Below are 12296 nucleotides of genomic sequence, written 5' to 3'. Positions count from 1 at the left end.
CTGTGAGGCATTTTCTTAATTAGTGATTGATGGAGAAGCACCCAGCTCATTGTCATCCCTGGGCTGGTGCCGACCCTGGGCTGGTGGTCCTGGGTTCTTTGAGAAGCAGGTTGAGCAAGCCAGGGGGAGCAAGCCAGTAAGCAGCACCCCTTCATGGCCTCTGCATCAGCTCCTGCCTCCAGGTTCCTGTCCTGTTTGAGTCCTGTCCTGGCTTCCTTTGATGATGGCCAGTGATGCCAAGTGTAAGCCAAAGAAACCGTTTCCTCCTTACCTTGCTTTTCGGCCATGGCATTTCACCACAGCTACAGGAACCCTGACTAAGACAGTGAATTTGTGTGCTCTTTGCAAGGACTGTGTGTCAGAGTGCGTTAGATTATTTCAGCTCAGTTCTGAGTCCGGTAGAAGGTGTTGAGGGGATTAATCAATCTGGGAAGAGCAGGGAGTGCCAGGAGGCGAGGCAAGCTTGCTTCTGGTTGCTCACCACGGCTTTAGGTTGTCAAAAACAGTGGCTACCAGAGGCTTTTGGGAGACGTTTCTTAACAGGCAGGTTATTGTCAAATTCCAACCTCAAGCCTCAGATCAGCAGTTCTAGGGCACAGACCATTTCCATGGCTTTACAGAAGCTCAAGGCACCACACGTGGCCGAGTCCAGCATGGCATCTGTGGGGACAGAGTGACCTGGCTCTTGCCCCTAGGACAGAGGCAGCAGGCTGGGCCTGCATGAGTGTCGATGGCTACCATGAGCTTAAAGCTTGTTTGTGTAATAATGTATATATTTTACCTTATTCCTTTAAGGGATGTCCTCTCTGTTAATGCTGATGACTCCATGATAACCAGAGACAGCACAAGTCCGGAAGGTGAATGTCTTAGCAAAATGGTAAATGCTGGGACCTTCAAGACAACCCTTAAGGGGGTGGAAAAGAACTCTAAAAAATGAGTTTGAAAATATATAATTTCTCAACTATGCAAAAAATCAAGGATGCAATATGGATTATATGAGGGAGCTTCATGAATCTAAAGGAACAGAGGCAGCTTCACTGTCAGAAAGATACTAAGGAAGGAGATAGAGAGATTTAGGGAGTGGTGATCAAAGGAGAGCCCACCTAGCTAAGGTTTTTCTTTTTGCTACAAAGGCAGACAAATTCCTGAGTTCGAGGTTGGCCATAGGACAGAGCAAGATTAGGACCAGATGTGGTAGAAATGGTAATTTTGGGGTTGGATCCCACCCTCTCTGTTTAACAGAGGCAGGCAGATCTCTGAGTTCTTCTACAATGTTAAAAGAAAATGTATGTTTGCTGTCTCCTAAGAATTAAGGGGCTGGGATCACAAGATAGGAAAAATAAAAGGGAACCTGGAATAAATAACTGGATTGATATTTAAATAAAAAACTGGGCTTTTGGTCTGCAAGAGATGAACTAGCTGAAAGTGATGGCAGTTCTTTAGAATTTTCTCTAGGAAGTGGATGTTGCCTGAGTCCCGGTCCTGCAGTGCGGCCTGGCGTTCTCCCTTGGGGGCAGTGGTTGAAAAGGCCTGGAATCAAGGGCTCAGAGTCCCGGAGCAGGTGAGAATGCAGAAGCAAGCTCGTTTATTAATTTTCGGGGCGCGCCCTTTATACCCTCCACCTTGTTCGGTTGGTTCCAAGCAAGGCTGTCTTCCAAGTGGCAGTTCCCGATTACTCATTGTCTGAGTCTCTTGGCTTTCAGGCAGGCTTCAGTTTGACCCTCATGTAGAAGTTGCCTCCGCTGTTTACTGACAGGTCTGTGAAAGTGGTCACTGTCCTGGCAGCGAGATGGGTAGGGGAAAGGGTGGGTGGGTAGGTGGGAGGGGCTTTCGTTTCTCCTACAAAAGGTGAGCTCTCTGGATATCTCTGGAGAGCAAACACAGCTCTTTAAGTTTTTCTAACAGGATTTCTGGTTTTAGTTAGAAAATCCATGGAGAGCAAACATAGCTCTTTTAGAATTTTTCATAGCCCCTTTAGATTTTTTTCTAACAAGAATTTTTCTAACCAAAGTCAGCAATCCCAGGAATTACTTAGACAGCTGACACGGCTCTTTTCGAATGTTTTCTAGCGGCTATCCAGAGGAGGCTGTCTGAAGAGCGAACACAGCTCTTTTAGAATTTTCTTTTTCTGGCTTTCTGATTGTAATCAGAAAAGCCAAGAATTACTTTTAGAATTTTTTTTTTTTAACAGGATTTCTGACTTGGTTGAAAGATCCAAGAATTTTTTTTTTTTTTTTTATAGCAACTTTTCTGACCAGAGTCACGACCATGAGCTATCCAGAGGGCTTGTAGAATTTTACTAGCACGGGGAGCTGTCTCAACCAGAGAGTTTTAGAATAGCAAGAAAAAGCTGTCTAGGGCAGAGCAGAGCACACGGAAAGAGCAGTCTGGAAAGCCATCGCAGCAGAACCTAGGCTGCCAGCTTGGACCCATGATTTGACTTTGAGTCATTTGTTTTTGCTGCTCCCAATCACCCTTCTGTCAGGAACCTGGACCTAACCCAGGCTCGTCCTTGGCAACGTGCAGATCCTGACAAATGAGAATGGACCTTTGGGAAGACAAGCATGTGAAGGAGGCCATGGAAGAGGAAATAGTCAGCTGACTTCAAAGGTGGATGAAGGCCAACAGTTTATCTTGCTCGTTATGACAATGATGAGGGAAAACCCTGCTCCCGCTTGGTGAAGGAATGAAAATAACCCAGCGTGATGTCGAACTGCAGACAAAACGCTGGGAACAGGCAGCTGTCAATGTCATTAGATCCAGTATAGGCTTTGATCAGTTCACAGTAAACTTTAAATGTTTATTCTTTTTCTTTCCTGCCTACCTCACATCCGCTATGGGACAAACATGACTCACCTCTTAAAGAGTTCACAAACCTTGTGTAGATTTTTAATTCTGATAATACAATATGACAAGAAAATATTGTTGGTGCTTATTAATAATGTGTTTTATAAAGAAAAGGTAACTTTCGCTTCCTGGAGAACATATACAACTTATTTAATTTAGAACAATGACTTTTTCTTTTTTTTTAAGATTTATTTATTTATTATATGTAAGTACACTGTAGTTATCTTCAGACACACCAGAAGAGGGCATCAGATCTCATTGCAGATGATTGTAAGCCACCATCTGGTTGCTGGGATTTGAACTCAGGGTCTCTAGCAGTCAGTGCTCTTAACCACTGAGCCATCTCCCCAGCCACAGAGAGGCATTTCTTATCTCCCTGGAAGCAACAGGGTGTCTGCTTTGCACAACTCCAGGCATTGCCTTCCATATTATAAACTGTGTCTGACCTCCACACAATTACACCCATGCTGTGCTGTGCACTGTACTTGGTCCTGAGTGGAGAGGTTCTTTAACCAATGCAAATGCCACAGAGGAGAGATGGTTAAAAGCATAGGAAAGGGGCTCGTGGGATAAAGGTGGGCAGTGAGAGTCCAGTTGAGTAAACGATGTTTGTACAGTTTGTGGACCAATGCCTTCCCTACACATTGACCCTTACAGCATTGATGACATCCCTGGTTTCACATACCTGAAATCTGTATGTAAATACTCTATGTGTCAGTGCCATAGTATCAAAGACCCAAGCCACGGACTATGCTGTCCCTCAGGTGTCACCACATGGTCTAGCTTCTACCAGGTGTCCATGAAATGTCTCCCAAGTGTGTTAGTTGCTAAGTTTTATCTTAGTGGGTACAATAAAGACTGATTTCTATGTGGCAGGATGAGGCACGGGAAAAAAATATCCTAAAAGCTGATAGTTCAGGGGAGGTGAATTTCTTCCCAAGTGAGCGGTGGAGTAAGGTTTTAGACAATGGCCCCAGTGTGAGGCTGCAGAGGCTGTAGGTTTAAGGGTTGGAACGCAACAGATTACATGGAGGTAGGGTATCTGGCAGCAAGGCGATACGGCTGAAAAAGCTCAGCATTAGATTATCCTGGTTGCAGAAAGTTGGCCAGCAGTTAGGCCTTCATTCTTTGGGCAGGAAAGAGGGCGAGCGTCGAAAATGTTTCAACAACTGAATGGTGGATGGATTATTTACTGAAAAGAAATAACAGCTTCATTCACAACCTGGACAGCCTGTGGTACAGACTCTGAGAGAAGGATCCACCCCCTCTCTTTTGACAGGATCGCCTGAAGTACTTGTTTGACATACAGGTGCCACGACTCTGCAATGTTCTATTTCTTAGCTCTGGGCTGAGGCCTGGGCTCGGAGTTTACATAAGCTATTTCAGTGTTTAAATAAGTTGTAAGGGTCATTTTCGATACATGCATGCTAATTAAATTTAGCTTACTAAGAGGGTGCATTGGTTATCTATTTCTGTGTAACAAACTACCTCCAAATTGCTAACTTACAGTACAAATGGCCTGTCTTTAATTGTACAGATGAGGAATTTGAGAGTGTCTTAATTGAGCAATATCATGGATTTTCAGTGAAGGTACATGCCAGTATTGTAGTTACACTGCTTGACGACAGCTGAGGGCCTTCCCATTTAGTCTGTGTGGGCTTGGCCTTCATTTTTTGGCCTCTCTGGGTGGATCTCTCCAAAGGATCACTTGATATGGAACTTCTTATCTCTCAGCATGAATGTTTCAAGGGTATGGGAGACAGAGGGGGAAGGAGTAGGGATGGCAGGGAAGAGACAGAGCTACAGACAGGACTGAGCTACAGACTTTCCTTTCTCATTGTTTTTCGATATGTTCTCACTATGAATACAGGTTGGCCTGAAACTAAGTAGCTCACAACGGTCTTGGACTGCTGTCTTTCTATTTCGGCATCCCGAGTGCTGGGATAGCAAATCTTTGTTGCTACCACACACTATTCTGGGAAACAGTGTACCACCACTTCGGCTGTGTTCTACTGAGCACACAGACCAATATCTGGTCCAGCAGTGGCCTCCACGCTTTAACAAGGATGATTGGGGACAGCCTCCATCCAGGTAAGGTAGGAGACAAAAATTCATAGCCATGCTATAAGATGGTAGGAACATGCAATTACAGTATGCGATGTGGAATAATATGACCTACTGTGTTTGAGTATTACATGCCAGAGACGGTTCTAAACACTTTGTGCAAGGAGCCTCTATCCATTCAATAGTTTTTGGCACACAGTAAATATTCAAACATATTAGAGCCAGCCATGCACTGAGCACTTTGCATGCATTATCTCACTTAAGTCTCACGAGAGAACCAAGCAGCCAGGCACGGCTGCTATCCTGAATGGGAAACTGTAAGGCTAATGTAAGGGGGTAGGGTGCGGGGGGAGTTGTTATCGAGAAGGGCTTGTCAGGACTTGGAGACAGAATGAGTAGGGAGGAGGGCACCCAGTGATAGCATCAGTGTCCCATGGGCTTATGAGCTGGCTGATGGCCCACTTGTACAGCTTCTTAGCTTCCAGGGAGTGTGAGGACACCTGCTGAGCAGATACGGCCGCTAGGCAGAGGACAAACCATTCTAAAGCACCTCATCTGGCCACCCCATTCAGTGCTGTGGAGAGAAAGCTTTAGGCCAGGAATCCTTGCCTGAGTGGATCACAAGCACCATTCCTAAACGGCTAAGTCTTGTTTCCTCAGAGTGTAGGGTGTAACTCCTGCCTGTAATGTTTTCCAACTTAAGAGTTTTTCTGGAGGAGTTAGGGGAGGGACTGAAGGAGCTGAAGGGGCCTTATCTGACATCAATGGGAGGGGAGGCCCTTGGTCCTGTGAAGGCTTGATGCCCCAGTGTAGAGGAATGCTAGGGTGGTGAAGTTGGAGTGGGTAGGTGGGTAGGTGGGTAGGTGGGTAGGTGGGTAGGTGGGTAGGTGGGTAGGTGGGTAGGTGGGTAGGTGGGTAGGGGAACACCTTCATAGAAGCAGGGTAAGGGGGGATGCAATAGGGGATTTGCAGAGGGGAAACCGGGAAGGAAGATAGCATTTTAAATGTAAATAAATAAAATGTCTAATTTTAAAAAGAGTTTTCTGTGGTTGCGAAAGTCTACAGTAAACAACGTTTGGGTTCAGCACGTCAGGCTCCTAAATCGATTGGATAGGGTGTATAAAGTCACACCATGTTTCTTGTTTATAACACTGCTCTCCAATCTCCTCAGTCTGAGCTCCTGTGTCATCCCTCCCCACCCCCACTCCTACGCACCCCCAGCCCTGCTTTCTTCCACACGTGCCCAAGGTTCCTCGCCCGTGGAAAAGGCTGTTCCACCTTTCCACTCTGTTCAGCTTTCTCCCCTGCCAGATAAGCTTAGGCTTCAGCAGTGCCCTGTGCCACCCTGGTCCTGATCACAGGGGACTTCTACCTTTTTTTTCCCCTCAGGTTTCTCTCCCTGGCTGCCCCTTTCCCTAGAGCCTGCAACATTCCAGTCTTTCTCTTCCTTGAACATGCCTTAAGCCACACCTGGAGTAACAAATGCTTCAGAGTTTGATAATTTACTTAATGTCAACAAAAGAGAAGGAAAAAGTAAGCTGTAGAAACGCAGTCACAAAACAGCAGCCAACTTGGCCGCAGGACCCAGGTTCCCAGATGGACCCTGCCTGCCTGACACTGCAGGCTCCACCTAGCAAGTCAAGTGTAGAAGAGGCTGAGGTGTTGTAATTAGTAAGTCCCACAGACCCCCCCTGAGGTGTCAGGGCAAACCACCCCAGACTGTAGACAGCACTCTAGATTAGGCAAGGACTAGTGGCCTTGCTGTCACTGGACCAAGGCAGCCAAGCCTTGCCTACTGGCCCTGGAGCGCCTCCAGCACCCGGGAGGGGCCTTGAGGGAGCGCCCAGTCAGTCACCCCAGCATGTGGGCGCGGCGGGGCGGGCCAGGGCTGTGATCTGGACGCCGAGTGTCCTTCTGGGCCCGAGTGTTTGTCCAGACAGCCCGCGCGGCTGGGTCTCTGAGCGGCTGGGTGGGTCTCTCTGCTTGTCCTCCTTTCTCTTCCTGGACAGTTGCTGTAGGCAATCTGGAGGTGGCGGCGGGTGCTTGGACCGCCTTGCCCCGGGTCCTGAGCAGGTAGGTGACCGGGTCGGGTAAAACGCTGGAGCATAGAGTCAGGCAGAAGGGTGAGCGAGGAGTGGGAACCAGGAGATGCGTCTCTAGAGTGAAGGGTGAAGCACAGAGGACAGGGAGAGGAAGAGACCCTGGTTCCCGCGGCCAGGCTGCTCACCTGTCCCTCCGGTCCCTCCTCCACGGCGCGCAGGGCGAGCTCAGGTGCCCAGAGGAACAGACCACAACGGGTGCGGGTGTCCGATGTCTCGTGTAGGGTGTCCAGTGTCTGCACCCGGGTCCAGGTGAGTGGCGGCCCCAAGAACAGAGGGCTTGTGATCATTATACTAAGATTCTCCAGAGGGAGGAGAATCGGAGGCGACTTGGAGTCTTTCGGGAAAGTTGTCGCGTCCGGGCTGTGCATGCACACGCGGCGAGTGCTAACTGGCCTGGGGCAGGTGCAGCAGCGGGGGCCACCTGCGAGGGTCTGAGCCACGAAGCGGGTGCTGGGTGCCGGCTACAGTACCCACAAATCAGCGGAGGTCCAATCACTGGGCAGTGCCATGTGGTCTCCTGGCCCGGAGACCTTCCAGACAAGAGTCCTGAAACCGGTTTCAGCGCAAGCAGAACTCCATTAGGAAGTTCCCCGCGCTCCCGCGGGCGCCCTCACGTGGTACAGAGAGCAGCGGGCTCGGCGTCTCTCTGGTTCTGGGTCAAGGCTCAATCTAGAATCAGCCTAGCCAGAATTTTCCTCAACAAAAGTGAGCCATTACTAACCGTTCCTGCCTTAAGGGGTTCATGGGCCCTAGGTGGAGGCACTCAGTGTTTATAGGTTTTCTCAATGTCTCTCTTTGCTATGGTCCCAGAGAAGCAGGGATGACGGCCTCTTGCTTGTGTAAAGAAACAACGTATTTTCTTAATTTTTCTTATTTAATAATAAGTTGAAATACTTAGGCAAAAATTTAGCACAAATAGACTTTTCTACATATGAAATCTATGAAATACTTCAATCTTGAGAGTATTTACAAAATTCCCAGCTGCTCTCACCACTTGCAATTCATTTTGTTTCCAAAATCATCATGTAAATTAATAAGAAAAATATTGAGCAAGTCAAAGCCTGACAACAGAGAACGCAAACTAAGTTCTTACCTTTAGGGATATATGCACTGTAAATACAGAAATATTTTAATGAAGATAGTTGTAGCTAGAGTTTAATTATTATTATTGTTATTATGTATTAGGCTCCGTATTAATTAAAAACAATTGTGAAGAAAAGTGGAAAGTGTGAAAGTCAGACAAGATCAGGTATCCTGAGAACTTAACTAAATTTTGGACTCTTTAGAAATTTTTAGAGTGAGTGACAGGTATGGGCTTGTTCCCTGCTATTTGTCTTTTTCAAGAAAAATGCCACAGGAGAGGAAAAACAAGTTAACTGGGCTGCACTCTGTTTTGGACCGCGAGTGACTGCACTCAGTATGAGACCCACGCATCACCAAACAGTGATTGTCCGGCAACGTGAAAGTAGGAAAACCCCTGGCAGGTTCACTTCCTCCTTTTCATTTCCTGTACTTGTCTCAATAGCTTCAGGGCAGATTTTATCTCACGATCCAAGAGCTACAATGATCCTCAGGTTAGTTTTATGGATTAAGAAACAGGGTCTAAAGATGTGAAGTGACCTCCCAAAGTCATGGGTCACTGGAGGCAGAACGGGGAATCTAAGCTGGTGAACCTGTCGCTGTGCTGTGGTCTGCTCTAGGAGAGCCTTGGAGAGCTGGTTAACTGACATCACTCAGAGCCAATCAGCAGTCCAGTTCCGTGCCCATAGTCAACAGCCACAGGCACTTGTTAGCTGGGTTTCTTTTGTATTCCCTGAGGCCACCAGGAGCCACGGTATTTTCTTCAAGAGCGATTAAACTGGCCCTGGTGGTCAGGGTCTATATAATCCCAATTATTTGAGAAATAAAGACAGCCAGTGTGGAAAGTCAAAAGCCTGTTTAGGCTAGGTTATATTACAAACTGGCCTGGACAATTTAGACTCCATCTCAAAACATAAAGTAAAGGGGGCTGGGGGTGCAGCTCAGCAGCAGAGAATTTGCCTGGCATGTGCAAGGGCCAGGTTTAATGGTCAGACCACAAAACAAAACATGCCAACCAACCTTGATGCTTGAAGTCTATGTTACACAAGCACCCGAAGCAAAGCAGAACAAAGAAGAGAGTTTGTGCACCACTTTACTGGGGGACCAGGGAAGGGGATGTTGGAACAAGGCAAGTGGAGAATAAGAGGAAGACAAAGGCACTACTGGACCAATGTGGGTGTCAACTCTGCGCTCCTTCATGGATGGTGTATTTTCTTCTGTGGCCTCTCTAAGCTTATCTACACTTGATTACTGTAGGCTTCCGCACTAGCTGAGGTATCTCCAGATTTAAAGTTCTCTTCCCAAGGACATTTTCTGATCTTTGTCCCGAAAATTTCAAAGTGGTACCAATCACTTCCTGATTCTGGACTCAGGAGTAAACTTGTAGCAGCCAGTCTGTGCAGTGGATACAGTAACTGCCGCGCTTCCCCCTCGCTGTCTTCCTCAGTTCCTCTTGGCATTACAGTGGAAGGAGTGAGGGACTTAGCTCCTGCTGAGTGCTTATGGTAGTGCAGGAAACAGTTAAGTGTCCGTTCTGTTATCAGAGAGCGCCTGGAGCCAAATCATTCCAGGAGGAATGTGCCCTTGGCTCTTTGAGGGAGTTAATTTTCAGTTCTCTCTGATCCTTCAAGAATATTCACTGGACAGAAGGGGGGCGAGAGTAGAAGGTGTAGACCTCATCAGCTGGGTGTGTGTGTGTGTGTGTGTGTGTGTGTGTGTGTGTGTGTGTGTGTGTGCTCTTCAATGGGCGTCAACCACTGAAGCCATGGAATGTGCCCATTTCTGGACGATTCCTGGAATTTCAGGGAGTCATTTGCTTTGTTTACTCTACTCCTTTACCTCAGGCCTTGAAGTCACATGTGCCAAAGAACCAGATTCTTCCTGTGGGAGAAGAATATCTTCTATAAACCCTTCCCTTTGAGTGGACTTGGTTTGCTGTATTCCCTGAGACTGTGCTAGAACCTAAATACCACAAGGCATTGACTCTCCACTGTATAACCCTTTGAAGACCATCCCAAGGCAAGCTTAACTAGGGGCCATGGGAGGGATATGCCTGTCTGAGTTACAGTCAAGATATTAATTTTAATGCTGTTTAACATTCCTCTTAATATCGTGTTCCATTTGAACTCCAGTAGTTAAAAATGGTGTGGAAGAAAATAGGGTGTGGGTAGGAACCTGCAGGGCCCTGCTATGCAATGAGTAGTGAATCTGAATGCCAAGATGTCCTGTGGTACCTGACGACTGAGTGCGCTTGTCTCAAAGGACTGTTGTTCAAGAGGCTGCTTTACAAGGAAACAGAGGAGGGAGGGAAAGAGAAAGGATTAAAACTCAGAAAGATGGGAGGAGGCAGGGAGAGTCAAGACTACTATAGTCAGGATGATGCCTGGTAACTGTTCTCAAGTTTAAGTGTGTATTGCTTTCTATGGAAAATCAAGGTATTTGAGTGAGCACAGACAGAGGCAAGATTTTGGAAGCATTATAGGCGTAGACATTATAGTTGGCTTTTACAACATAGATGAGCCTGAAGACATGGCTATCCTAGGAAGACTTGTGTTGTCCTATGACATTTGAAACAAATTAAATCTCTTTTCTCCAGAATATATAAAGAATATATATTGTGGATAGACTGCATGCATACACATACATGCATATATAATACTTCTTTCTATTGATAAAAGTGTCTGAGTTTGGGTCTGGGGAGGTGGATCAGTGGGTAAATAAAGCACGAAAGTCTGCATTAAAGTCTCATCCCAGTGTCTCTGTGGTGAGAGGAGAGATGGAGACAGGAGACACCCAGAGCTTTCTAGTCACCTGCGTGATTGGTCTACACACGGCTGAACCAGCGAAAGAGAAATCTTGTCTCAAAGAAGGTGGAGGGCCACAGCTAACACCTGAGATTGTTCCCCGTGACACACATATTTGTACATACATGCATGCCATGGACAAACACAGGGCCTGAAGGTTTGACATCTAAAAGAATCAAACCACATAAAGCTATGTGACTCCAAAGGAGATGCCACCCCTTAGCTCTACCCCCGAGACACCATGTGTGCCTCATTCCACAGCCTCTTTCTGAAGGAGCCTCCTGACAAACTTATAAGTCAAAGACAGAAGCCCATGGCCTCTTCTCCCTCCTGCCCACAATATCTGGACTGAAATGTAAATGTTACTAAACTGAGTTATCTGGAAAGGAGACACCTAAGAGCTCTGACCCAGAACCCTCGTGTTCTCTTCTGCACTTGTTCTGCTCTCCTTGTGTGAGCTGCTGGGGTGTCTGGAAATGCCCATTGTAAAGGAGAAGGTAGACAGTTGTACGTAAGACTGTGCTCTTGCTTTTAATCCCCCCCCCCTTTTTTTAAATTTTAAGATGGTTCTGCTCCTCTAAAAGTGTCTCAAACGTGGTATTTTCTTTTGGAAGAAGTGGTCACGGAGGAGGGTATTTTAACTTTCCCTGGTGGTCCTTTGCTATTGTTTTTTGTTGTTGATTTCTTTCAGCCATGCTGTTGGCAGCCGGGAGGCACTGGGGAAATAATGTGTTTGTTCAGTTGGGAGGAGGCCAAACAAACCTCTGTTAAATTTCTATTTCTCTGAAATCAGCCTGTACAAAGTTGCTGTTTTTTCCAATAAAGTATCTATTATGGAACAGAGGTTATACAAACTTATAGCTAGACACACCTGGGCTTTCTCCCTCTTTGAAATGGAAAACTATATTGTATTTCCTTCTGGCTTTCTTTACTAGCCTGCTCCTGTCCAGAAACTACATATTATACTCCCTGATTTGGACTGTTGCTCTTTGTAGGTTTGTCCACGTTCACTGACCAGCATTTACTCCAGATTCCACTCTGCTGAATTCCTGTGGCGAGAGTCATAATTGCTGGCTGTTCAAGTCTCTGGGAAGGTGTAGGGGTGGCGGAGCTCCTGGCTGCCGGGAAGCAAACCTGCAAGTCGTTTCCAGGAACTTGTGCTGCAGGTGGAGAAGTTCTTGTGAGCCGCGAAGATGCTGAGGCAGATACTGTCGGAGATGTTCATAGACCCTGACCTGCTGGCAGAGCTCAGCGAGGAGCAGAAACAGATCTTGTTCTACAAGATGAGAGAGGAACAGATCCGGCGATGGAAAGAAAGAGAAGCAGCCATGGAAAGAAAGGAGTCCTTGCCAGTGAAATCCAGGCCAAAGAAAGGTAAGCCTAGCTTCTGGGCGGTGAA

At 46.8% G+C, this 12296-nt stretch overlaps 1 protein-coding gene across 1 annotated transcript in view; it reads left to right on the top strand.

Moving 5' to 3' along the window:
- Window positions 1-6896: 6896 nt before the first annotated feature.
- Sh2d4a (SH2 domain containing 4A) overlaps window positions 6897-12296 on the top strand; it is a 62376-nt gene continuing 56976 nt past the window's right edge. Inside the window, exons 1-2 of the mRNA XM_032919072.1 lie at window positions 6897-6984; window positions 11893-12271. Of these exons, the coding sequence (XP_032774963.1) occupies window positions 12091-12271 (181 nt within the window). The 5' untranslated portion in view covers window positions 6897-6984; window positions 11893-12090. The remainder of the gene's footprint in view (window positions 6985-11892; window positions 12272-12296) is intronic.

This window comes from Rattus rattus, chromosome 13, assembly GCF_011064425.1.
Source record: "Rattus rattus isolate New Zealand chromosome 13, Rrattus_CSIRO_v1, whole genome shotgun sequence".
NCBI classification, from domain to species: domain Eukaryota; kingdom Metazoa; phylum Chordata; class Mammalia; order Rodentia; family Muridae; genus Rattus; species Rattus rattus.
This window is presented reverse-complemented; position numbering and strand designations above follow the sequence as displayed.